The sequence below is a fragment of the Mustelus asterias genome, chromosome 16, assembly GCF_964213995.1.
Source record: "Mustelus asterias chromosome 16, sMusAst1.hap1.1, whole genome shotgun sequence".
Classification (NCBI taxonomy): domain Eukaryota; kingdom Metazoa; phylum Chordata; class Chondrichthyes; order Carcharhiniformes; family Triakidae; genus Mustelus; species Mustelus asterias.
The window spans coordinates 51449122-51475573 of NC_135816.1; the positions used below are offsets into that span (position 1 = coordinate 51449122).

The 26452-nt window shown below is 44.2% G+C and overlaps 1 protein-coding gene across 1 annotated transcript in view; it reads left to right on the forward strand.

Moving 5' to 3' along the window:
• Positions 1 to 26452, forward strand: part of neurl1b (neuralized E3 ubiquitin protein ligase 1B) — a 67551-nt gene that overhangs the window by 20061 nt on the left and 21038 nt on the right. Inside the window, exon 2 of the mRNA XM_078231112.1 lies at positions 7990 to 8550. Within this exon, the coding sequence (XP_078087238.1) occupies positions 7990 to 8550 (561 nt within the window). The remainder of the gene's footprint in view (positions 1 to 7989; positions 8551 to 26452) is intronic.

Consider the following 26452-nt stretch of genomic DNA (forward strand, 5'->3'; position numbering starts at 1 on the left):
CTCCAAAGGAATCAGTAGATTTGCTGCAGGCCACATTCTAATAAAAATATAGGATTTTATGTCTCCTTCAAGAACCTGTCACATCATATCTGCTTAAAACAGAGGTTCTAGTGTCAGTAGAAATGCTTAGACCTGGCTGTAAAGCATGTGTTAAATAAGGGTTATGAGTGCTCAATTCTGAATTAGTCTGGGGAATTTTTCTCTGAACACATCATGAGAATTTGTCAGCTGTTGTTGTTCTATCAATGGATGTCAGCAACTCTGAGGAGATTCTTACACTTGGTTAGAAAAGGACTTTAGCAGTACCACGTTATGCACTGATGTGGTGGCGTTAATTTACAGATGATAAATAACCTTATCCTTGAATATTGTTATATACACCTGACTTGAATGAGGTGTACAAAGCTGATGTAACTTTAATAACATTGTATGCAATGGGAACATCATTTTCATATTTTATGCATGTGGTCCATCAAACCAATGATTGATTTGCAAGTCAAAATGTCAAAGTGTTTTCTGGACTTAAAAAAAAATTCCAATTCAACTGTATCTCTCATTACCTTATTTTCCATCATGGTAGAATGTTGTCCATACCGACTTACAAAAAACATGGCCACGATTCTCCCATTCGGGGGTGGTACGGTGGCACAGTGATTGGCACTGCATCCTCACATCTTCAGGGACCTGGGTTTGATTCCCGGCTTGGGCCATTGTCTGTGTGGAGTTTGCACGTTCTCCCCATGTCTGAGTGGGTTTCCTCCGGGTGCTCCGATTTCCTCCCACAATCCAAAGATGTGCAGTTAGGTGCATTGGCCAAGCTAAATTGCCCCTTAGTATCCGGGAATGCGTAGGTTGGAGGGATCAGCAGGGTAAATATATGGGCTTACGGGGATAGGGCCTAGGTGGGATTGTACTCGGTGCAGACTCGATGGGCTGACTGGCCTCCTTCTGCACTGCAGGGATTCTATGATTCGATCATCCCGCTGTGCTAATTTTTTAGCACAGCGGGCCAGGAGAATCGCACATCAGCTGATTTGCGGGGTTCCCGTGAGCATTCGCGCCGCGCTTGCGTCTCCCAGGGCCGGATGTCCGGCGGTGTCTGCTCCATGCCGGAAATCGACTGCAAGGCGGGGTCAGCATTTAAATAGCATTTAGCAGACTATTTAAATGCTATTACTGGGCTAGGGACTTAATTCTCCAGGCCTGCTAGCATCTCCCATCCTGCCAGAGTGTTTCACTCCAGCGGGGATTACAGTAGCTACCCACTAATGGGGAGCTAGCAGCCCAACCTCACTGGAATGAAAGGGGGGGCAATTGGGGCTGCCCCATGGGGTTGGGCACTGGGGGGGGTGGTGCCCCCTGGGCATGGCATCCTGGCAGTGTCAGCCTGTGCCCCCTGGCACTACTCAAAGGGGCAAAGTGCCCATGCCCAGTGGACACGTTAGCACTGTCCATTGGGTAAGGGGCAGTACCAAGAGGTGGGGCATATGGGGGGGCCTAGGGGGCAATTGGTGGGGGGGTCCTGCTGCCACTGGGATCGATGGGGGCTGGAGGGAGGCCAGTGATTGGGGCGGGCTGGGCGGTGGGGATTCATGAGGGGAAAGTCGTGCTTGACGAACATGTTGGATTTTTATGAAGATGTGACTGGGGCGGTTGATGGAGGAGAACCGGTGGATGCGGTGTTTTTGGATTTCCAAAAGGCGTTTGATAAGGTGCCCCATAAAAGGCTGCTGAAGAAGATTAGGGCACACGGAGTTGGGGGTAGTGTGTTAAAGTGGATTGGGGACTGGCTATCCGACAGGAAGCAAAGAGTCGGAATAAATGGGTGCTTTTCTGGTTGGAGGAAGGTAACTAGTGGCGTGCCGCAGGGATCGGTACTCGGGCCGCAACTATTTACCATTTATATAGATGATCTGGAGGAGGGGACGGAGTGTAGGGTAACGAAGTTTGCAGACGACACAAAGATAAGTGGAAAAGTGAATCGTGTGGAGGACGGAGAAGATCTGCAGAGAGATTTGGACAGGCTGAGTGAGTGGGCGAGGATATGGCAAATGGAGTATAACGTTGATAAATGCAAGGTTATACACTTTGGAGGAAATAATAACAAATGGGATTACTATCTCAATGGAAACAAATTAAAACATGCTACCGTGCAAAGGGACCTGGGGGTCCTTGTGCATGAGACGCAAAAGCCCAGTCTGCAGGTACAACAGGTGATCAAGAAGGCAAATGGGATGTTGGCCTATATCGCGAGGGGGATAGAATATAAAAGCAGGGATGTCTTGATGCACCTGTACAGGGCATTGGTGAGGCCGCAGCTGGAATACTGTGTGCAGTATTGGTCCCCTTATATGAGGAAGGATATATTGGCATTGGAGAGAGTGCAGAGAAGGTTCACCAGGTTGATACCGGAGATGAGGGGTTTGGATTATGAGGAGAGGCTGAGGAGATTGGGTTTGTACTCGTTGGAGTTTAGAAGGATGAGGGGGGATCTTATGGAGACTTATAAGATAATGCGGGGGCTGGATAGGGTGGAGGCGGAGAGATTCTTTCCACTTAGTAAGGAAGTTAAAACTAGAGGACACAGCCTCAAAATAAAGGGGGGTCGGTTTAAGACAGAGTTGAGGAGGAACTTCTTCTCCCAGAGGGTGGTGAATCTCTGGAATTCTCTGCCCACTGAGGTGGTGGAGGCTACCTCGCTGAATATGTTTAAAGCGCGGATGGATGGATTCCTGATCGGTAAGGGAATTAAGGGTTATGGGGATCAGGCGGGTAAGTGGTACTGATCCACGTCAGATCAGCCATGATCTTATTGAATGGCGGGGCAGGCTCGAGGGGCTAGATGGCCTACTCCTGCTCCTATTTCTTATGTTCTTATGTTCTTATGGGGGGGAGTGGAGGGTCTGCCAGGGGGGTGGGGGTCTGCCGGGGAGTGTCTGCTGCGGGGGTGTCTGCACTGCGGGAGGGGGGGAGGGGGTGGGGGGATTGGCACTGCGTGCTGGAGATCAGGGCGATCCGGAACGGGCGGGGGGGGGGTGGGTTTGCAGGGGGCAGCACTGCGGGGGCCCAGGCTGGCCAATGATTGAGCTGGTCAGCAAACAGGAGGCTGACAGTTCGGGGTCACTGCGCATGGCGCAGAGGCCCTTTGGTTTCAGCCTCCCGGGCAGGATTTGGGGCCCACCCCTGAAATCTAACGATATTCATGCTGGTGGCCTCTGCAGTGCACAGGGTGCGGGAGATTCTAGTGTGAACTCCCACTGAAAAAAAACCGCGTAAATTATTTAAGGTTTCCCGCAAAGTTCACACTTAGAATTTCTTTGGGAGAATTCCAGCCCATATTTGCAGTAAAATAGAATGAACAAGGCTGAGCATTAAGAAAAAAGTTGTTATTCGTGCTAAAAGTTTCTTCGATGTGAGGCTTTTAAAAATCAAATCCGTTTCTTCACTAATTGTCAAAGGAGCCCTGCTACACACAGCTGCCCACTCCAACCAGTTGCCTGCTTTCAGCAATCAGCTTGGTCAGGTCTACGTCACAAACAGTCGCAGTTTATCATTATACCATAAACTAATGTACCACACGCAATAAATGGGCAACTGAATCTGGACAGGGACAGTGAGTTATAACTTTCTTCATCAATGCGACAGCTCCGCAGCCTGGAAATGTTGCAGGTGGGAATAAGTTACAATGACTTCTTAATCTTGCCCGTAGCAAAAGTGGGAAATGCTGCAGTGTTTGAGAAAATGTGTCCTCTTTCATAAATTTTATAATGCAATACAGTTGACATCATAAAATGGATAATTATTCTTTACGCCATTAACTTGTCGTAATTGTCATTTCTGGGGTGCAGCGCCACCTGGGGTTGAATTGCAAAATAACCTCCATTCCAGAAATGAGTATATTAATGAGTATACATAAAGAGGAATTACCCCACCTTTTGCAACATACTGAGTCCCCATCAACATTTATGGCTGGGAAATCGAGGAGAAGCTGTTTCTGCCAGTTTTCTACTTTTGAACCACTTGCCCTGAATTTGCTGGTGTTTCCTGATCCTTAACCACAACCCGTGCGGCTGTGTGGCAAACAGGATAGGGTGGCGTCAGGAACAAACAGGACGTGTACGAGCAATATTCACTTAATGCAGCCATTCTGCAATCTTGTATAGACTGCCCAGTGCAAAAGTCAGCCACCCCAGGGAACAGTGAAAGCTGGGTCATTGGATATATTTAAGACTAAGTCATAGGCATATAGGCACGTACATGAAAGTGGAATTACGATTATGATCAGATCAGCTATGATCTTATTGAATGGTGGAGCAAGCGCGAGGGGCTGAATGGTCTACTCTGGCTCCTGTTCCTTCTGTTCTTACAATCATAGAATCCCTACAGTGCAGTAGGAGGCCATTCGGCCCATCGAATCAGCACTAACCACAATTCCACCCAGGCCCTATTTCTGTAACCCCACATATTTACCCTGCTAATCCCCTGACAGTAGGGTCAATTTAGCATGGCCAATCAACTTAACCTGCACACCTTTGGACTGTAGGGGGAAACTGGAGCACCTGGAGGAAACCCACACAGACATGGGGAGAATGTGCAAATTCCACACAGACAGTCACCTGAGGCTGGAATTGAACCCAGGTCCCTGGCGCTGTGAGGCAGCAATGCTAACCACTGTGCCACCGTGCCGCCCCTGTTCTTAATACACAGCCTACAGAAATTAGAAAGAATGTTGGTCCTTAGTACTCTTAATTAAATGAATGGTCAACAGCATTGTAACTCCAAATTTCCTGCATTTACTGTTGCAATATATTGGTGATAACTTCGACTGAGACTTGTGAGACACCTGACCAAGACCTCTGAGGCAGGGAGAAGTGAGGAGCTTTGGAGCTTCCAGAGTTTATTCAGGATTCCTAGTGTTGGGAAACGCTTTTGCTCCATTTTAAATAAAGATTCTGTCTATACAAACCTGGGCTTTTTTACTGCTTCTGATGAGGTGAAACAACTGGCAGATTTACCCCACCTTCCAAGTGAGGGCTTTTTGTGAAGAAATATGGACTTCATTTGGGAAAGCCCATTATGGAGAAGGATGAAGAGGAGTTCAAGATGGAGCAATGGGGAGTCAGGCAGCATTGAAAGAGGATGTTGCCTACTAGATACTCCTAACTTCATCACCATCAATGTAGGCAGGGCAGTGCAAATGAGGGTATTATTGAGCAGGTATGTCTAAGAAGAGTTTGTTGCATTAAAGAGGCAATAAGGTAGATTTGTCTTCCACTGAATGAGGACTCACAATGACACTCATCTGTCTGCACTGCTGTCTATCTGTGCTTTCAACCTGTCTTTATCTCTCTCTTCATCATCATTCACTTTATTTTGCTCATCAGCATCATTGTTGATAAGCCAGTACTGGAGTTTGCATTGTGCTTCCAATCATCATTATATTCCTCCTCCCATTTGTCCCATTCCTGGGGATCGAGAGGACAAATGAGTATAAGCTCAGGATGGGCGAGGTTAAGGGTCATGAAAGAGAGTGAAAGCCATGGAGCCTTGCCGAGCTGGCAGGACAGCAAATTAGGTGTTCAGGCACTAACCTGGTACCAACCATATGACATTAACCTGAATATATTAGACAGAAATAGCAGAATGTGTCCCCATAGGCTGCATGGCCATCTCCTCATAGGATGTGAGGTGTTTAAAGATGGAAATCTCCTTCTGATGGCCAGCTTCTCACCAGGATACCCACCTAGCTCACACATTCCTGTGATCTGTACACATTTAAATACTGCTTCCCTTGAGTCATTAAATGCCTGAATCTAATCCCATAAAGTTTTGCTCATCAAGATAGCCACTTGTTGAAGCTTCTGACCAGTCTTGACCATCCATGTCAACTGATTGACTTCATTCTCCCCACAGCTGCTGGCTTGCTGAGTATTTCTTGCTTTCTCTGTTCTTATTCTTTGACTTGCAGCATCTACAGTTCTTAGATATTTGTTAACGTGACACTAGGATCTGATGCTTGAAAAGTGCATAAATAATTATTTTTCTTGTGTGATCTCACTGTATTGTCTTCTAAAACATACACATGTAGAGGTTAGATGAAGGGAGATTGAAACTAATAAGAAATTGCTGTGACGGTTGATACATTTGATTTACAACATGCATCTGGCTGCTGTCTTATATTTTAGAAATCAGTTCTAAAATGCTCAATCCTGTGCTCCTCCCCATCCTCCTCCATAATCAGAAATCGGGGCGGCACGGTGGCACAGTGATTAGCACTGCTGCCTCACAGGGACCCAGCTTCAATTCCCAGCTTGGTCACTGTCTATGCGGAGTCTGCATGTACTCCCTGTGTCTGCGTGGATTTCCTCCGGGTGCTCCGGTTTCCTCCCACAGTCCAAAGATGCGCTGGTTAGGTGTATTGGCCATGCTAGATTCTCCCTCATGTACCTGCACAGGCACCGGAGTGTGGCGACGAGGGGATTTTCACAGTAACTTAATTGCAGTGTTAATGTAAGCCTACTTGTGACTAATAAATAAGCTTTAAACTTTCTTTTTCATGAACAGGTTGTCTAAATTAGCATTGATTATGCAAAGTAGTTTTGGAGGAAGATGCTAACATTTGCTCAGATTAGGATTAGCCATCCTATTCCATTTTCTTAGCTGGCTTTACGCATTGATTTCTTTTTTCTTTTTTCTGTAAGCTATGGTATGTTCAAAATCACCCTTACAGCAATGAACTCTATTCCCCTGATGATCTCAATCATTTTCTTTCAGAGTTATTCTCTGTTTTCTAATTCTGGATGACAGTGGTAATCCTTAAAAAGCACCGGTAACAAGGATAGGAGAACTTTCGAGGCATAGTGATCAATCAGCAATGAGGATATTATGATAGTAGCCTATTTTTTAAAATCCTTATAGTTCGTACTTTTAATAATTCTGAAGATACACCTGTGAACAGCCGCACAAGTCACAAACGTATGTGAATGTGTAAACAAAATGGAGTTTCAAAATGGAGCTTCTCCCTCAGTGTACCCGAACGCCAGAGTGTGGCGACTGGAGGATTTTCATAGTGACTTCATTGCAGTATTACATAAGCCTACTTGTGACACTAATAAATAAACTTTGCAAAGTATCCTGATATACAATACAGAAAGGACATAAATAAATAATTGGATATGATTTTCACTGTGACTGTTAACTATGTAAAAAAAATGGTTACACCTTTTATCAGCAGAGATGTGATTGATGCAAGAATTTTTCATAATGAAAGCATCTAGTGTTCCAGTGCTCAAGCTGTCCAGGTGGTTGATGCCTTGACATTTCCAAGTGCGGGCTTCATTTGTTTGTATTGTTAACTTGTCCACTGCAGTAGTCGCAGTAGATAGAAATCTCTTCTTTCTGAGCCAAGAACAATCTGCATGAGGCGTTTGACAAAGAGAGTACTTCTTACTAAACAGTGCTGTTCAGTAAGATGAGCTTGCAGCTCTGGTGTCTGACGATTAATCAAGAGGGTGTGAGCTTGAGTGCTGTAACTATTAAATATTAAGAGGAACGCACTGCCTGTGTTGGGCAAGCACGCCAGTTATTAGCCATGCCAACAGACCAGCTTAAAGGAGGAACCATTTTAGTTAATGGAAACTGGTATTGTCCACATCTTAGAATGACAGTACATGCAGGGTGGTTGCAGAATGGCGCTGATATTCATTGAGGGGTTAGTGACGTAGTTCATCCTGCAATTCTGCTGGGAAAAGATGTGTGCTGGTATTTTGGAGTTTGAATAAAATGGGAAAAAGGAATAGGAAACAAATAAGCACCTCGCAATAATGAAACCTATACCTGCGTAATGTGACACTAATGTAAAACTAGTTATAATGTTCAGTTTTATAGAATTATTATTGATAAACGGTTTACTTGCAGGAAGAAATAGACTAATAATGTTGAAGTAAAATCTGACAGCCTCTCTAATGCCATTTAATTTTAACCTTACAGATGCAACTCACCAGGCTCGCTCTGGATCTGCTCGACAGTATTACACAGTTCCACCGAGCGGTCATGAACGGAGAGCGCATCCAAACATCGCTGAGCCTCCTCGGTTTCATTCACAGGCCAAAGGCAAAAATGTCCGCCTGGACTCGCATTTCAGAAAAGCCACCCGGAAAAACAGTTTCTGTAACGGTGTTACGTTCAGCAATCGTCCGGTTCATCTATACGAAAAAGTGCGATTACGATTATCAGTGGTACTTCATGGTTGGAGTGGTGCTTTACGGTTTGGTTTTACAAGTCACGATCCCTCGCTGATGAGCTCTGCAGACATCCCAAAGTATGCATGCCCCGACTTGGTAACCAGGCCTGGTTACTGGGCTAAGGCGTTACCTGAAAGATTCGCTCTGAAGGACAATGTCCTTGCTTTCTGGGTGGACAGACACGGACGAGTATTTTACAATGTGAACGATGAAGACCCTGTTCTTTTCCAGTGTGGCATTAATGTTTCAGGACCACTCTGGGCATTGATTGACATTTATGGAATTACCCAAGAGGTCCAAATGCTTGGTAAGTATTCCAGCAGTAGAAATAAAGTCTCTATAATTCTATAGAAGAGGTGGTTTGAGTTATCTAGGATAATTGTTAAAATACTCATAACGTAACAAATCTGAATTGCCTATTACTTAAGCCCACCCACATTTGTCACTGCGAGATCAAGGTCTGTAATTTATAAGGCATGACCCACAATCTGGTAGCTAGAGAAGGAAATGTTGATGCATTTGGCTTAGAACGAATTGACAATTTTTGTGGAAGAGCCTACAATCTCTATTTTCAATCAGTAAAATCAATTTGATTTTGTTGGCTGTGTTCTTTTCTACAGAATCAAAGCATCATTTGCCACAGATAGTGTAACCTTCAGTAACCGTCCAATTAAATATGATTTTGTGAAAAAAAAGTCAGTAATAATTGACCAAAATTTGAGACTTCTGGCCAAGCTTTTGTCCAGAGGCTGGGTAAATATCTGTGAGATCATATGGTGTCCCATTTCATAGGAATGAAACCAGACATTTTATCAAGTAAAACATTAGAAGGGTTATCACAGTGCTTTAAGTGTTTTCATTCTTTCAACGACGTTCTCCGATCTCATCTGTATCCAGCCCACTGAAAGTGAGAATGGAGAATTTGCGTTCCAGCCAAAACACCATTCACTTTCAGCAGCACCTCAGAATCCCAGCACGAATGAGGACGGAGATTTTCTGCATTTGCTTTATAATTTTAGATTTCAAAACTCACATCCATCCATTTGAAAATTTGCAGTTTCTCTAATGTCGTAATTCTGCCCTTCAGAATTTACCAATTAAAACAGTTAGTTTTAGGTTTTCATAAGTTTAAGAGCAGCACTCCTGCATTTTGCCTTGTGGATGGGGAAGTTGCCTAAAATTTCTGCACATTATGTGTTTTCTTATTGTCTCCATGTAAAAGTTTGAATACAGAAGCACAGCAGAGTGATGTAAATGTTAGCTTAAATTAAACAGGTGTTGAGTCCAAAAATGTGTGGGTTAGGTGGATTGGCCATGCTAAATTGCCCCTTAGTGTCAGGGGGACTAACTAGAGTAAATGCATGGGGTTATGGAGATAGGGCCTAGGTGGGATTGTGGTCGGTGCAGACTCAATGGGCCGAATGCTCGATGGGCCATTATCAACTTCATCCTCACAAAACGATAGGGATTGAAAGGTGTGTATAAACTGAGATGTGCAGTGATTTCATCATTAACTGATCCCATCGTATGTGTTACATATAATAACATCTGTACTGCAAACATATCATGATTGCAGCAACCATTGCATTTACTACAGCATATCTTTTTGACCTGGAGCCAATGCGAAAAGAGTAAGATGTCATTTCTGGAGCATGGGTGGGATTTTCCAACCGCGCTCACCCCAAAACCAGAAAATCCGGAACGAGAAATTTATGGCCATGATATTTCAGAAGTGAACTTGTACAAAAGTGACCGAAAAGGGCAACATAGATTTTTTTGAGGCACAGTACTTAGAAAAAATATCCGGCAAGTATCAGCGTCACTCCTGCAATGCATGCTAGTGTGGATCTAACATAAATTGAGTCCCCTCTGGAATTTGGCTTTTCAGTAGCTTCAACCATGAGTACGATGTGGTGGCACGATGGCACAGTGTTTAGCACTGCTGCTTCACAGCTTCAGGGACCTGGGTTCGATTCCGGCTTGGGTCACTGTCTATGCGGAGTCCATAAGTTCTCCCCTTGACTGTGTGGGTTTCCTCCGGGTGCTCCGGTTTCCTGCCACAGGCTGAAAGACGTGCTGGTTAGTTGCATTGGCCATGCTAAATTATCCCTCAGTGTACCACAACAGGTGCAGGTGTGTGGCGACTAGGGGATTTTCACAGCCTACTTGTGACTGATAAATAAACTTTTAAACAACGTAAAATGGTCAATGCAACACTTGACTGTATGAAAGGGAAATGTGCATCCTAATTAGATATCTCAAAATACATTCCTTAGTTAGCTTTAACTGACAGTTCTCCTTTCCCCTTATAATTTGCAACCTCTTAATTAACGGGATAAAAATTCTCCGATCAGTGCCGGCTCATATTTTTCATTGCTACATCACCTAAGATTAAGACCTAATGAACACAATTAGGTGAGGAAGGAGAGGACACAGATTAATGGAAGATGAAAATAATTCCTGAATATGTTATGCATTTCTTCTACACCAATTTTGTCAATCCCTAATAAAACAGCTGCAATATTGCTCACCAAAACCGCACTTCTATTTCGATCAGAAGGATATAGATATATCTTTTTCCAAAATGCCGTCCATTTTCTAATTGGTGTATGATGAGAGAAACACATGCTTTATTCCCTATTTTATATCCCTATGATTTACCAAATACAGTTTTGCTGAAATGTTGGGCCAGATTCTCCGACCTCGCCTGCAGCTGGGAATCTCTGTTCACTACAGCTGCAAAATTGCTCACCAAAACCGCAGTGTAGTGAACAGAGATTTAGCTCAGCGCCAAATTCCCCGTTATCACTGGCAGTGGCGGCAAGATGTGAAAGACTGGAGAATTCCAGCTGTTGTTTTCGTAAAATTGAGCAATATCAATGGTGGAGAACCAAGCATCTAATTGAATCCCTACAATATAAAAGGAGGCCATTCGGCCCATCAAGCCTGCACCGTATCCACCCTATCTCTGTAACCCCACATATTTATAATCCCCCCAAAATTAGGGCCAATTTAACATGGCCAATCACACTCCCACACATCTTTGGACTGTGGGAGGAAATCCACGCAGACCTGGGGAGAATGTGCAAACTCCACACAGACAGTGACCCAAACCAGGAATCGAACCCAGGTCCCTAGAGTTGTGAGACAGGAGTGCTAACCACTGTGCCACTGTGCCATCCGCTCCTGTCATCAGGTGTCCATGTCAAACAGTCCACATCAACCAAAACCCAAACAAATGCACAATAGGGTTGCTTCCCCTATACTCGAAAGAAGGAAAGTCTGGAGGAAATTATGTTTTTGTGGTTTTTGTTGAAGATTACATTAAGATCACCAGAACATTCAACTTCAGCAGAGGTGTCAACTGGGTGGAGTGGATTGGCCATCCATTATATATCACACCCTGTTTTCATTCCCTTTGAAATCAATGAAAAAAAAATCATTCAATTTGTATAAATCAGTTGATTCACTGCTACTTATATTACAACCCTGTTGAACTTGAAAGATACACCCATTATCTTTAACATTTAATTAAAAATGAGTTTTTCTGCTGGCACAGGAATTCTTGAGTAGGGTCTTGCTCCCTTATGGACTACTCAGTGAGAAAATCCTCATGTGTCCCCCTAGAAAATAGAAGTTTCATTTTTAAGCCTGACTAACGTGAATTCATGGTGTGTATTCAGGACAACTAAGTTTACAAAGTGGTCTAAATTCCCCGGTCGTTCATGCCGGCAGGATTATTTGATCCCTTTGCTAGCACATCCCCACCGCGGGTTTCCCAGTGGCATGGGATGGAATCAATGGGAGATCCTATGGATAGTGATGGGACCAGAGAATCCTGCCACCAATGAATGATGTGCCACCTCCCGCCATTGAGAAATACACAGCTGGGAGGCTGGAGAATCCCGCCCTGTGTATTTAGATTATTTCTCAGAGCAATGCATTCTAGTGCCAGAGAGCAGACTATTTTAGAACCGCTATTGTGCAATGAAACAGGATTAATGAATGACCTCATACCAAAGAGGCCTCGAGGCAACAGTGATCATAACATGATAGAATTTCACATTCAGTTTGTAGATGCGGGGGGGGGGGGGGAAACGATTCTCCCACCCTGCAGCACTGCTCTAGCACCAGGCATCAGGCAGTGCCAAGGGGGTGGTGCCTAATGGGGATGGGGCTTATAAAGTGGTCGATCAGTGGAGGATCCTGCTGCCACTCTGCCAGAGGATAGGTGGCAGATGGAGGGAAGAAGAGATCGGGGCTGGCTATCCGTGTTCGGGGGGGGGGGGGGGGGGGGGTGGGGGGGGGGGGGGGTGGTCGGGGCTGCTGGGGGTCTCGGGGCTGGGGGGGGGAGGTGTTGGGACTGGGGCGGGGGGGGGGAGGTGTTGGGACTGGGGCGGGGGGAGGGCTTCAGAACTGCCAGGGTCAGGGGGGTTCAGGACTGCCAGGGGTGGGGGGGGGATGGTATCGGCGAGATCAGGGCTGGCCAGGGGCAGGAGGTGACATCGGGGCTTGTCCGGAGAGGTCCAGGAGGCCAGCGATTAGGGGGTGGGGGCGGTCAGAAGGGCAGCGATGCGGGGTCGCAGGGCTGGCCAGCAATTGACCTGGCCAGCGATTGGGCAGCGGCAGTGCAGGTCCAGTGCGCATGCACCAATCTCTGCTCTAACAGATCGGCATATGCAAAATGGCCCGCTCGGCGCTATGCTGCCAGCCTCTCCAGCGGAAATAGGCCCCTGATTTTCAGGGTGAATAACGCTAGGGCACTCTGCAGTGCTCAGAGTGTGGGAGATTCATTCTGAAAGTCATGCTAAAAAATCAGCGGAAGTTACTCCAATTTTCACGTTAATTCGGCACTTAGGATTTCTTTGGGAGAATCGCCCCCGTGAAGTGTGGGTTTAAGACTATTGTCTTAAATTTAATTAAAAGCAATTACATGAGAATGAAGACAGAGTTGGCTGCAATGAATGGAGAAAATACCTTAAAAAGTAGGTCAGTGGAGGAGCATGAAAAGTATTTCAGGAGATGTTTCATATTCTCATCAAATTATATTCCATTCAGAATGACTTTGAGAAGGATACAGCATCAATGGATAACTAAGGAGGTTAAGAATAGAATCAAATTGAAACAAAAAGTGAACATTAATGTGTAGATTAATGGTAAGTTAAAACATTTGGCAGGTTTTAGAAACCAGCAAAAAATTACTAAAAATGAGGGAGAAATTAGTGTACAAGAGAAAGCTAACTAGAAATATAAAACAGTTAATAAGAGTTTCTACAAGTATTTAAAAAGAAATAGAGTAACTAAAGTGAGTGTAAGTCCCTTAGAGGGTCGGCTGGGAAATTAGTACTGGGAAACAAGGAAATGGCAGAAGTGTTGAACATGCATTTTGGCCCAAATATTTGATCCCAAGGTGGTTACACAGAATCGGGAAATTTCTGGCTTGGTGCACCTACCTTTGGGAGAAACAGCCCCGAATGTCCAGCTTTACGTTCAAGGGGGCAGTTTGCAAGGGGTACATGTTGGAGTCAGGACCACTGCTCCTCGAAACAATTCAAGGGCTGCAGAATTCTGAGGTGGATTGGTTAAAATACCCACCTTGCTACTCTGGGATTTTGTTTCAGTTTTAATAAAAGCAGGTAGGTCCTCAACCCTTACCCTTTACACCATCTTCACCCCCACCCACTCCCTAAGTCCCATCCATGTCAACTCATGCTCCCACCCACTCCATGACCCCTCATACTCTCCATGCTAACCCATGCACTCTACCCACTCCCCTTGGCACCTGGTGGTTTCTATGCCACTACTGTGTCAACTGATGGCAACACATGACACCTCCCCCCCCCCCCCCCCCCCCCCCCCATCCCCATGGCTTCTTGTAGCTGCTGTGTCAACTTTGTGCCAACCCATTGCACCCCACCAACCACTATTTTCCCTTATAACCTCCACACCACCTTATCCGGTATCCACCACAAGGAATCATGCTGAGATGAAATGAAGCTCTACGTAGACTTCACTCTACAAAGAAGACACACTTTCGTTGATAAAAGCCCATTCAAGATATTCAAATCCCTTCAAGTACTCAATACTTTACAAATGTCAATACATTTGTATTCATAGCCCCACTTTAAAGACAGCTACTCACTTAATAACCTTTTTGAGCTGTCAATCAAACTGGCAACTTACAGTCCCACCCCTCCATCACGATAATGATGGGTTGTGGAAGCAGTCAAGCAATGATAACACGATAAATGAATATTTATTCATTTAGAAAATGTAAATCCATAAAGTCACGTGATAGCCTCCTCATTTGCTGAGTTTAAGGTGATGAGCCCACCACTTAGTCTGTAGAGGGGACACTCCTTGGTAATGAGCAGCATTGTTTGCGTCTTTCCACAAATGCATAAGGAGTTTATATAGAGGCCCTGGCATCCTAGGATCTTAAAAGAAGTGACTGCAGAGATGCATTGGTTGTGGTCTTCCAAAATTTCCTCGATAATGGAAAAGTCCCAGCGGATTGAATAATTGTAAATGTGACACCTCTATTCAAGAAAGGAGGGAGACAAAAAGTAGCTTAACATCTGTCAGAGGGAAAATGCAAGAATCTATATTTAAGGAGGTACAGCAGGACATTTAGAAAATTGTTATACAATCAGGCAGAGTCAACATGGTTTTGTGAAAGGGAAATTGCATTTGACTAACTTGTTGGAGATCTTTGAAGAAGTAACAAGCAAGGTGAATAAAGTGGAACATGGAGATGTGGTGTATTTGGATTTCCAAGATGTATTCAATAAGATGCCACATGAAATGTTACTTCACAAAATAAGAGCTTGTGGCGTGGCAGTAACATGTTAACATGGATAGAGGATTTGAAAACAGGAAGCAGAGAGTATAGATAAATGGGTCATTTTTAAATTGGCATACTGTGGAGTGCCACAGGAATCAGTGCAGGGGCCTCAACTATGTACAATTTGTATCAATGTCTTGGATGAAGGGACTAAATGTTGTATCATCAGCTAAATTTGCTGATGATACAAAGATAGGTAGGAAGAAGCCATGAAGAGTCTTTGAAGGGATTTGGATAGTTTAAGTGAGACTGCAGAATCTGAGGTACAGAGGGATCTGGGTGTACTGGGACATGAATCAGAAAAAAGTATAAAAGTAGCTAAGTGTTGTTACGGTTGTACAGGGCAAGGGTGAGAGTGCATCGAGTATTGTGTGTGGGTTTGGTCTCCTTACTTAAAAATGGACATAATTGCAGTAGAAGCTGTTCAGAGAAAGTTCCCTTGATTTAGTCATTGGATGAAAGGGTTAGTTTATGAGGAAAAATTGAGCAAGTTGGGTTTACACCCATTAGAGATTAGAAGAATGAGAAGTGACCTTATTGAAACAGGTAAGAACTTGAGGGAAACTTGACAGGGTGGATGCTGAGGGAATGTTTTCCCTTGTGGAAGAGGTTAGAACTAAGGTTAAACACAGTTTCAAAATGAGAGGCCTCCCATTTAAGACTGAGGTGAGGACTTTTTTTTGCTCAGAAGGTTATTAGTCTATGGAATTCTCTTTGCCAGAATGGATGTTGGATCATTGAATATCAGCCTATCAAGGCTGAGTTAGATTTTTGATAGACAAGGGTGTAAAGAGCGGCAGAAGGTAGAGTTGAGAACACAATGAGATGTTCTTGTGATGGGTATACTGGAGACAAGGTACTTTGGAAGTTGCACCCTTTTTCTGGCTTTCCAGGACTGGACAGCTCTAGAACAGATTTTTGTAGTCATAGTTACCATTGTTTGCTATGGATTTGCTCCAGGTTACTTATTTTCAGTTGTGTCATTGGAGCAACATGTAGATGTATCCATGCGTCAGTCTCACCTTCCAAGAAGTCTAAATAGTTGATGCTGATACCTTTAATCCCAGAGAAAAAGCTGGTGTTTCTTGGGGACCATTAAATTAGCAAATATGCGAAATCCTAATGTTTGGCATGGATTCATCATGTGTCTATGCCTCTTCAAAGCTGAGATGGATGTGATTCTAAGGGCAGATTGTCAACTAACATTGCCTTCGAGTAACCATGCCCATATATTTAAGTGGCCTCATTTAGCTTGGTGACGGAAGGCTATTCAACAGTAAAATTCCAATTTGTACACTCACTATTGACAGTTATCTGGAATGATTTATCATTCAGAATTCTACTGCCATGCCGAGGATGTCAATTTTTATCATGCCACTATGCTCCTGCCCAAATCTGCATGCTTTCAATAGGAAACCCTGCTCCTTCCTCCAAATTTATCAGTGCCTGGCCAAAAGATTTGCCTCCTGAATAACACTTGAGGTACAGCCAAGGAAGGGACGGGGCCTATCAAAGAAAAAGCAGCCGGGGCTACTGTTGATGGTTGCGAAACAATGAAGCCACTTTGTGTGCTCAACTGAAGCTGAATTCAACTCACAATGAAGGAATACTTCAAAAGAACTGAGCATTTCTCAAACTATTGATTTTGAAATAAATTGAAGTTTTTTTTTGCCGAGAGTGAAACATATATCAAATGCAATCAGATAATCACAGCAACTGACATCACTTTTTATAATTGCTGTCGGAAAATATCCTTTGTTTAGCTGGCAAAAAATGGCAATTATTTTGTGACATTTTATGAAAGCCATGAAAGATAATGTACCAGAAAAGTTTAATTGCTGTGGCTCATTTTTATCCACTCAAAAAACCTTGCTTGATTTTTCCTTCTCACTTGCAGTTGGAATTTTAGAGAATATAAGTATCAAAATGGGTACCTACTCACTCCACACTGGACGCTGTACAGCTCAGCAGTGCATGTTGCAAGTTATGTACATGTTGCAAGTTAGCGATTAAATTATTACAGAATTTTAATCCCAAGAGTAGTTCGCCAACAGTCAAACCATAAGAGTGATGTGCCTGCAAACTGGGGATTTGTTTTGGATGTCGGAACATCCTCTAAGATCACAAGAGGTATTAAACATGAAATAAAAAGATGTTATGCTTCAGTTAGAAGTCTCACAACACCAGGTTAAAGTCCAACAGGTTTATTGGTATTTGCTACCAAATAAACCTGTTGGACTTTAACCTGGTGTTGTGAGACTTCTTACTGTGTTCACTCCAGTCCAACGCCGGCATCTCCACATCATGCTTCAGTTATACAGGGCATTGGCAAGACCACATCTCGAATTCTGCTGCAATTTTGGTCTCCTTATTTAAAGAAGGATGTAAATGCGCTGGAGGTGGCTCAGAGGATGTTTGCTGGATTGATACCTGGAATGAGCGGGGGCTCTCTTATGAGATTAGGTTAGGGCTTTTTTTACACTGGAGTTTAGAAGAGTGAGGGATGTCTTAATTGAAGTAAATAAGATCCTGAATGGTGTTGACGTGGAAAGGATATTTCCTCTTGAGGGTGAGTCCAGAACTAGGAGGCACTACTTTAAAAATAGGAGTGATCCTTTCAGGACAGAGATGACGGGTGTGGGGGGGCGTGGGAATTCTCCAGCCCCGCTAACCTCTGCAATGCCTCTGCAATGGATTGGCGAATCAGGCGTCAAGCAGAAAATGGGTTTTGTGCTGTTTGCCAAACCTGTCATGATGCTCCCACCCCACCGGCCCCGATCGGGTTCCCACCCATAGCGGGCAGGAATCTGATAAATATTCAAATTCACTACTTTATATATTATTAGCAGGCATGAAGACTGATTCAATTCCCTCCCACCATTCACCCACCTCCCCAGCGGGATCTAAATTGGGTGGGCTTTTGTACAGGTCCTTGTGTGTTGGACCCCGAAGGTCCAGGAAGCACCACCAACCCCTCAGCAATGTGAGGCATCCTTCCCCTCACTTAGGCTCCCCTTCAGGCGACGCGCCTTGGCAGTGCCAACGGTGCACTGCCCCCTGGCATCCTGGCACTGACACCCGAGCCTGGTGCCTTGGGCCCTGCCGGGGGTGGGGTGGTCAAAGAGGTAGGTCCAGTGGCTATTTGCCCCTCTGCCAGTGCCAGGCTGCAGAGGAAGGATCCCTTAGGGTGTCACAGTGGCACAGTGGTTAGCACTGCTGCCTCACAGCGCCAGGAACATGGGTTTGATTCCCGGCTTGGGTCACTGTCTGTGCAGAGTCTGCACGTTCTCCCCATGTCTACGTGGGTTCCTCCGGGTGCTCCGGTTTCCTCCCACAGTCCGAAAGATGTGCTGGTTAGGAGCGTTGACCATGCTAGATTCTCCCTCAGTGTACCCAAACAGGCGCCGGAGTGTGGCAACTAGGGGATTTTCACAGTAACTTCATTGCAGTGTTAATCTAAGCCTACCTGTGACTAATAAATAAACTAAACTCAAGGGCCCTGGAGGTTGGGTGGGCTCAGGCTGGGAGAAAGGGGTTGACTTCGCCACTCTCCCCCAGGATGGGGGTCTCGTGGCTGGACTGCTGAGGAGAATTTTTTTCTCTGAGGTTTCTGCAACATTGGAACTACCTGCCTCAGAAGGTGGTAGAAATGGGGATCACTGAATATTTTTAAGGTGGAGGTAGATAGATTCATGTTCGGCATGAACATCAAAGATTATGTAGGGGTAGATGGGGAATGTGGAACTCAACACAAACAGATCAGCCATGATCTTATTGAATGGTGGAGTAGGCTCGAAGGGCTGAATGGCCGACCTCTACTCCTATTTCGTAGGTTCGTGAAACACAGTTCCTGCAACAACATTTCAAGAGGAGCCTGTTTAATTTTAAATTGTTCCCAATTTTAAGTGTGCAGTTTAGGTAAGGTTCAAATTTCATGCGACAACTACCCTTATTTGCCATAGGGATATTAGATCAGTAGGTAAATCCTCTCCTTTACATAAATTAGGAACTAATTTACCTCTGTGGGACAACAAAATGAATACAGATAATGCCTCTATACATAACCAAATCATTGGCAAATACAGAGCAGAGACACGTGTAGATTGCTAATTTGTTTGAGTTTGATTGAAGGAAATGTCTGGATGAGCGGTTCCCTAACTAAGTGGAGGAAAAATAAAGATAAGGTGCATGAGGCCAGATAGATGGTTAATTGGACACTGCAGCCTGTAATCTTTGTGCTTTAATCATAGTATTCTTAACCTGGTAAACTCCCCAGTGACATGCATTCAGACCTGATCACTGATTAGATTCAGAGGCTGCAGACTGTCTTGTAACCCACAAGAACCACTCGGTGCTTCTCACATTCCATTCTATTCACTATTCATTGCCATGTGAGAAACAGGACCTATAGTTGAAATACGTAAGCACCGCCTGTCTGTGTTGAAATGTCAGAAGATCTGTGTATAATTGAATTGATGAATCTTTTCAGATAGTTTTAAGGTGCAGTAGCTCATGGAAATCAACCATGATTGAATGGTGGAGTGGACTCGATGGGCCGAATGGCCTTACTTCCGCTCCTATGTCTTATGGTCTTATGGCAGTTTGCTATTGGTGGCCCTGCCTCAAACTGTGGCCAGCACAGCAACACACGTGTCATCTGTTAACATAATGTGACTTGATTCTGAAATGAAACATTAGCTGCCACAATGGAGTTTCGAGGGGAAGTTGCTTTATTTAATGCAAAAACAAATCCCTTCACAAATCCATATGGCCGGTACATATTTTGCACTGTTCAAAACAAGAGGAAAGAAAACTGATTTGCAGTTGAGGAAAATACAGGAAAAAGTCCTCCCTTTCCCCACTTCATGAGGTGGAGGAAACATCTGGAATCAAAATAGCACTTCATTCCCAATGTATCTGCATGTCCGGGCATCAGCATGTAGTCTCCTTGGGGACAAATTAAGATGACAATTGGTTGTTTGCATTTGTGGCTTTTTCTGATTCAGTGTTATTTTACTGGAGGGGACTTCCCAGTCATTGCTGAATGCATCTATGACTATCCATTGTAAAATGAAATCAGATAACCAAGGGACAGTTAAAAGTTAACACAGTTTCAAGCGCAACAGTGAAAACAAATCAGTTCTAAGGATTCAGTGATAACTTTCAGAAGCCCGTGAGGTGTGATTGGTGCACTATGGGCGACATTTGAGTTTAAAAGTGGTGTCTGAGGCACTTGCATAATTCTACACAAATTGCAGGCTCATAATAAACACCCACTGGAAGTATGCAGAGTAGGCAGATCATGATATTGCACTCTAATCTGAAGCAAAAACTGCTATTTTGAAGCTTAATACTTCAATTAATGCTATTTTTAAAATAAATTGCTGAACACCCATTCAGCAGTAGGAAGGACCCCTACCACTGCCCTTTAAAGGGATTGTGTAACCAGTTTAATTTTAGTTGCTGGTTGATTTATTCTGCTGTTGCTATGATTCTAGTGTTTGGTGCGCTCTGTAGTCTGCAGGGAGTGGTGGGGCACATGCTGAATGGCTTTGAGTGGGATTCTCTGGCCTCCCCTCAGCGTGTTTCCCGTGGCGAGAGGCAGCACATCGTGGTCTCTGGTCCAGCCACTGTCAATGAGATTTCCCATTGATTCTACCTCACGCCCCTGGGAAACCCACAGCGGGGGTGCGACATCAGCGGGACCAGAAGATCCCGTCGGCACGAGGAGCCAGAAGGGTCTGACGTTTGCCCTGACTTCAAGAATTCTGCACAAACCATTTGTTCTGTGCACCTAATCACATAAAGTTTGTTTGCAGGTACAGCAAGTGATTAGGAAGGCAAATGGGATGTTGTTGTTTAGGGAAGTGCAGTATAGAAGTAGGGAATCTTTGTTCTCTTTCTACAGGATGTTGGTGAGACCACATCTGGAGTATTGTGTGCAGTTTTAGTCTCCTTGTTTTCGAAAGGATCTAATTGCATTAGAAGCAGTGCAGAGAAGGACCACTCGACTGATTGCTGGGGATGACGATGTTATCTTAAGAGGATAGGTTAGACAGGTTGGACCTGTATCCACTGGCGTTTAGAAGAATCAAAGGCAATTTTATTGAAACATGGAAAATTCTGAAGGGACTTGACAGGCGGATGCTGAAAGGATATTTCCCCTTACGGGAGAGACTAGAACTAGGGATTACAGTTTAAAAATATGGGGGCTCCCATTTAAGACGAAGATGAGGAGAATTTTTTTCTCTTAGTTTCATTCATCTGTGGATTCTCTTATCCAGAGAACAATAGAGGCTGTGTCATTGAATATTTTTTAAGGCTGCATCCTTGAATACTTTTAAAGCTGAGTTGGATAGATTTTTGACAGACAAGGGACTCAAAAGGTTTAGGGATAGAAAGGAAAGTAGATGCTAAATCAGACCACCATGATCTTATCGAATGGTAGAGCAGGCTCAATGGACCAAATAGCTTCCTGTTACTAAGTTGTATGTTCGTTTGGATGTATGTTCATTCGCATGGGTACAGTAGCAGGCATTCTGCTTGGAATATTAAATGATTTGGAGAATGAGCAAAGATCTCAGAAATCAACGCAAGTTGCCGGAGAATGGCTCCATATCTTCCGAGGATGCTCTTGGAACCATCCCCCTACATGAATCTCAGCATGTGTGTGACATCCGTGTGTCAGTATGTTCTCACTGAAATCCAGCACCCACTGCAGTCACACTGCAACCTCAGATCAGGAAAAGGACCGCATTGTCAGTGGTTGTGATGATGATGATGAGCATTTATGTATTTGACTCCTTCCAGGCTGGAGGTATTTTGCAGTTTGCCATTCATGGTTGTGTACGAGAAGACACTGAGTTAACTACATGTCCAGACAGAAGCAGGCAGAGTGTGCCCTCGGTTTTGCTAGGATTGCAGATTGTGAGCTTCCAAAATTCCATGGATTCTGGAACAATCCCAGTGAATTTGAAGGTAACAAATGTAGTTACACTAAACAGGGAAAACGAAAATGGGGAATGGCAGGTGAGTTACCCTGAAGTCAGTCATCAGTAAAATGCTGGGATCCATTAGTGAGTGGTAACACCGAACTTGGAAAATCATAATATGATTAGACAGATTCAACGTAGATTTATCAAATAAAATCATGTTTGACAAATCTATTAGAGTTAGTTTGAGGATGTAAGTAGAGTCATCCCAGGAACCAGTGGAAGTAGTATTATTTGCAAAAGGATTCAATAAAGTTGTTGCACAAGAAAAGGGCTCATGCTGTTGGGGTTAATATATTACCACGGGGCAGAGGAATTGTTTTAATTTTTTTGTGGGATGTAGGAGTTATTGGTTAGGCCAGCATTCGTTGCCTGATTGTCTTTGAACTGCGTGGCTTGCTCAGCCATTTCAGAGGGCAGTTAAGTGTCAACTACATTGCTGTGGGTCTGGAGTCACATGTAGGCCAGACAAGGAAAGTGTGGCAGATTTCCTTCCCTAAAGGATAGGAAACAGTCGAAATAAATTAGTCATTTTCAGATCTGTAGGCTCGGGCTAATGTGGTGCTGTGAGGATAAATGCTGGAGACTCAGCAATTTACAATCAATACTAATGATTTAGATGAAGGAACCAAATGTAATCTTCCAAGTTTGTTGATGAAATAAAGCTAGATGTGAGAGTAAGCTGTGAGGAGGACATGAGCAGTTTACTGAGGATTTTGCCAGGTTAATTTTTTTTTTAAGTAGGTCTTCGCACACACTTTCTTCCCTTTGGGGAATAGTGGGGAAGTGGTGGAAGGATTCTCGAGCTGATGATTAGCCCATTGAACCATGATATGAATACTCCTTTCCATGGCCAACAATTCCTGGCATTAGACTTGAGCCTGGAGCTTTGGGAAGCTACCACTGTGCCACGAGACCTCCTTCCGGTTTAAGTGATTGGGCAAGAAGTTGGCAGATCATAGAATCATAGAATCATAGAAACCCTACAGTGCAGAAGGAGGCCATTCGGCCCATCGAGTCTGCACCGACCACAATCCCACCCAGGCCCTACCCCCACATATTTACCCGCTAATCCCTCTAACCTACACATCCCAGGACGCTAAGGGGCAATTTTTAACCTGGCCAATCAACCTAACCCGCACATCTTTGGACTGTGGGAGGAAACCGGAGCACCCGGAGGAAACCCACGCAGACACGAGGAGAATGTGCAAACTCCACACAGACAGTGACCCGAGCCGGGAATCGAACCCGGGACCCTGGAGCTGTGAAGCAGCAGTGCTAACCACTGTGCTACCGTGCCGCCCTAGATGGACTATAGTGTGGGAAAATCTGAGGTTATTTACTATAATCGGAATAGAAAATCAGTTCTTTTTAAATGGTCAGGGAGCTATTAAATCTTGGGGGCGGGGGAGTGGGGGGTGAACTTAAAAAAATTCCAAGTGCCAAACAAGCCTGAAAACAGGAGAGAATTGCACCCATTTTTTCAATTAGCTTTCAGACTTGGTCTTATGCCACTTAGTGCAAAAAAAAGGCAAAGTGTGATTCACGCCACCCCCCCCTCCCCCCCCAACCTCCGGGATATCGCCCTGATAGACCCACCCCCCCACCCCACCGCCCCCCCATCCCCCCAGCAGGAACAGTAATGCACCAAGCACTATGTTGTGCATATCCAATAGCGTTTTCTCTCGGCTGTGCAATCAAGGTTCTCACCCAAGTACTGTGCAGTCGAACCTCTGTGTGACGTTTCCCTCCAGGGACCTGGCACCACAGATACTCTTGCCTCTTAGCCTGGCTGCAAATGACTCATGCCCACTGTCTTACCACATGCGGATCCCATCTCTATGCTATTCTCTAAATTATGGCCATTGTCAGTGACTGGGTTGTTGGCTATGAATGTTAAATCAAATGATGATGGTGCGTCTTCAGCATCACTGTCTCTCTGTTCCTGCCGCACCAAATTGCATTTCATGGGTATCTGAAAGGAGAAAAGCTCAAGGGTAAGTTTGTGGAGGGGGGAGAGTGGGGAGGGAAGATGGAGAGAGTGCAAGAGGTACATGTTTACATCATCTGCAGCTCACAAATCAAAACTGTGTGCAGAATGAAGGATGTGGGAAGGAGAGGTGGAGATAAGGACAGGGTCAACTTTTATGGTTACGAATACTCTGCTGGTCTGCTCATAATAAAGGATAGCATTCCATTAGCCTTCTTAATTACTTGTTGTGCCTGTACACTAGCTATTTGTGATTAATGCGTGAGAACACCTAGATTCCTCTGCACCTCCGACTTCTGCAGCCGTTCTCCATTTATTTTTTTATTATTCCCGCCAAAGCGAACAACTTCACATTTTCCCACATTATACTCCATGTCCCAGACTTTTGCCCAGACTTACTCAACCTTTTTATATCCATCTGCAGCCTCCTTGTGTCTTCTTCACAATACACTTTCTGACTTATCTTTGTCATCTGCAAGTTTACCCACCATGCCTTTTGCTTCCCCCATCTAAATCCTTGATGTAAATTGTAAAACATTGAGGTGCCAGCCCAGACCACTGCAGCACCCCACTCGTCACATCCTGCCATTCAGCCAAAGGCCCATTTATGCATATGAATAAATACCTATTAATGAACGTATGCAGGTTGTGCATTGTGACTGTTTTCTTGAGCTGCCGAATTTAGCCCCCAGCATTTCTAGTTAACAGAAATAGATGAGGAATCGAGCTAAACCCGTGGATTTAATACCTGATAGAAATGCCATATATGGCATTTTAGTCTAAGTCATTCAGTACACGAACAATAGTGATGGCCCATGTATAATGAATGATTCAAAGCCTGCCTGTGAAGCAGGCTGTTGGTGTACTCTTCAGACAGCTTCATCAATTCAGCTCAATTTGGACTGATTGCTTGGTACAGGAAGCTCAACTGAGGCTGCAAATTCCAATTCTACCAAGCATGTTGTAATATATTCTGTATGATTGCTGCAACAAAGCTTGGAGTTCTTAGTACAGCTGTGAAGAGTGCTCTAAAAACACCATGATTTTACAGTCCGCCCACGCCTGTCAGATAAGCTTTCATAGACAACTGAAATTATGGTAATGCTAAAACTAATAACTATTTCCTCATAAAAACTCTTAGTTAAATTATGTTCTTAAGTAGCCTTTTCAGAACAGTCTACAATTGATTATTAGCGATGGTAACTCAGTAACGTGGTTTGCAGCACTAATCAAAGAAAACCCTTAATCACCAAGGATGTGTGAATAAAGTTTAGTTTAAGGTCCTTTATATAACCATTGGAATGGTTTTGGGGCTGAGTTTCCATCAAGGTTAATAGCTTGTTTTAGTGTCACTTGCTGGAGAACTTCACACATCTAAAAACATTTGTTTTTGCTGGCTGACTTCCAGTGATATGGATAAGGACTGTCCAACAAGATTCATAGAATTGTAGAATCCCTACTGTGCAGAGGGCACCATTTGGCCCAACAGTCTGCAGTGACTCTCTGACAGAGTATTTTACACAGGCCTCGCCCCCGCCCTATCTTTGTAATCCCACGTGTTTACCATGGCTAATCCCATCCAACCGACACATTTTGGGACACTAAGGGGCAATTTGGCATGGTCCATCCACCTAACCAATGTCCAAACCCACCGAATCTGCACATCTTTGGACTGTGGGAGGAAACTGGAGCACCCAGAAGAAACCCATGCAGACACAGGTAGAACATGCAAACTCCACACAGACAGTCACCCGAAGCCGGAATCGAACTCGGGTCCTTGGAGCTGTAAGACAACAGCGGTAACCACTGTGTCACCTTGCCACCTAGGACACAGAAGCCATGCAACATTCTCCCTACATCTCCAATCTAAACAATGCAAGGGACCATCCATATCATATATGCTACTATTGTATTTTTGAACCCAGTCTGATCTTTTCGTATCTGTCCGTTTCTCTTCTCAGCCTTGAAGATCTAATTCTGGCATAGTGTATTGAATACCAGAGTTTAATCTTTGTATTTAATTATAGACGAGCTTTATTAATACATTCTTCTATGTGTCAGTAATTGTAGGCTATCTCATGAAGCTATCCACTGGGCAAGGCTATTGCGCACATTGAGCTTCTACACTCACCATTGCTGTGAGAACTAGGTAGTAATAACATGAAGGAATTGGAAATGTCATTGTGGCGAAGGGTGGGTGCTTGTTTTTCGATATTGTGAGTTGGGAGGATCAATTGAAGGAGGTCTATATTATATGTGGTTTCCTAAACATGCATAAACATAAACTCCTTGATTTCCCATTTCATTGTTCACCTTGATTAGCAAACAATATAGCTGTGTGAGAGCAAGCAGGTGCACGAAACGCAGCAACATTCTCTGCCTA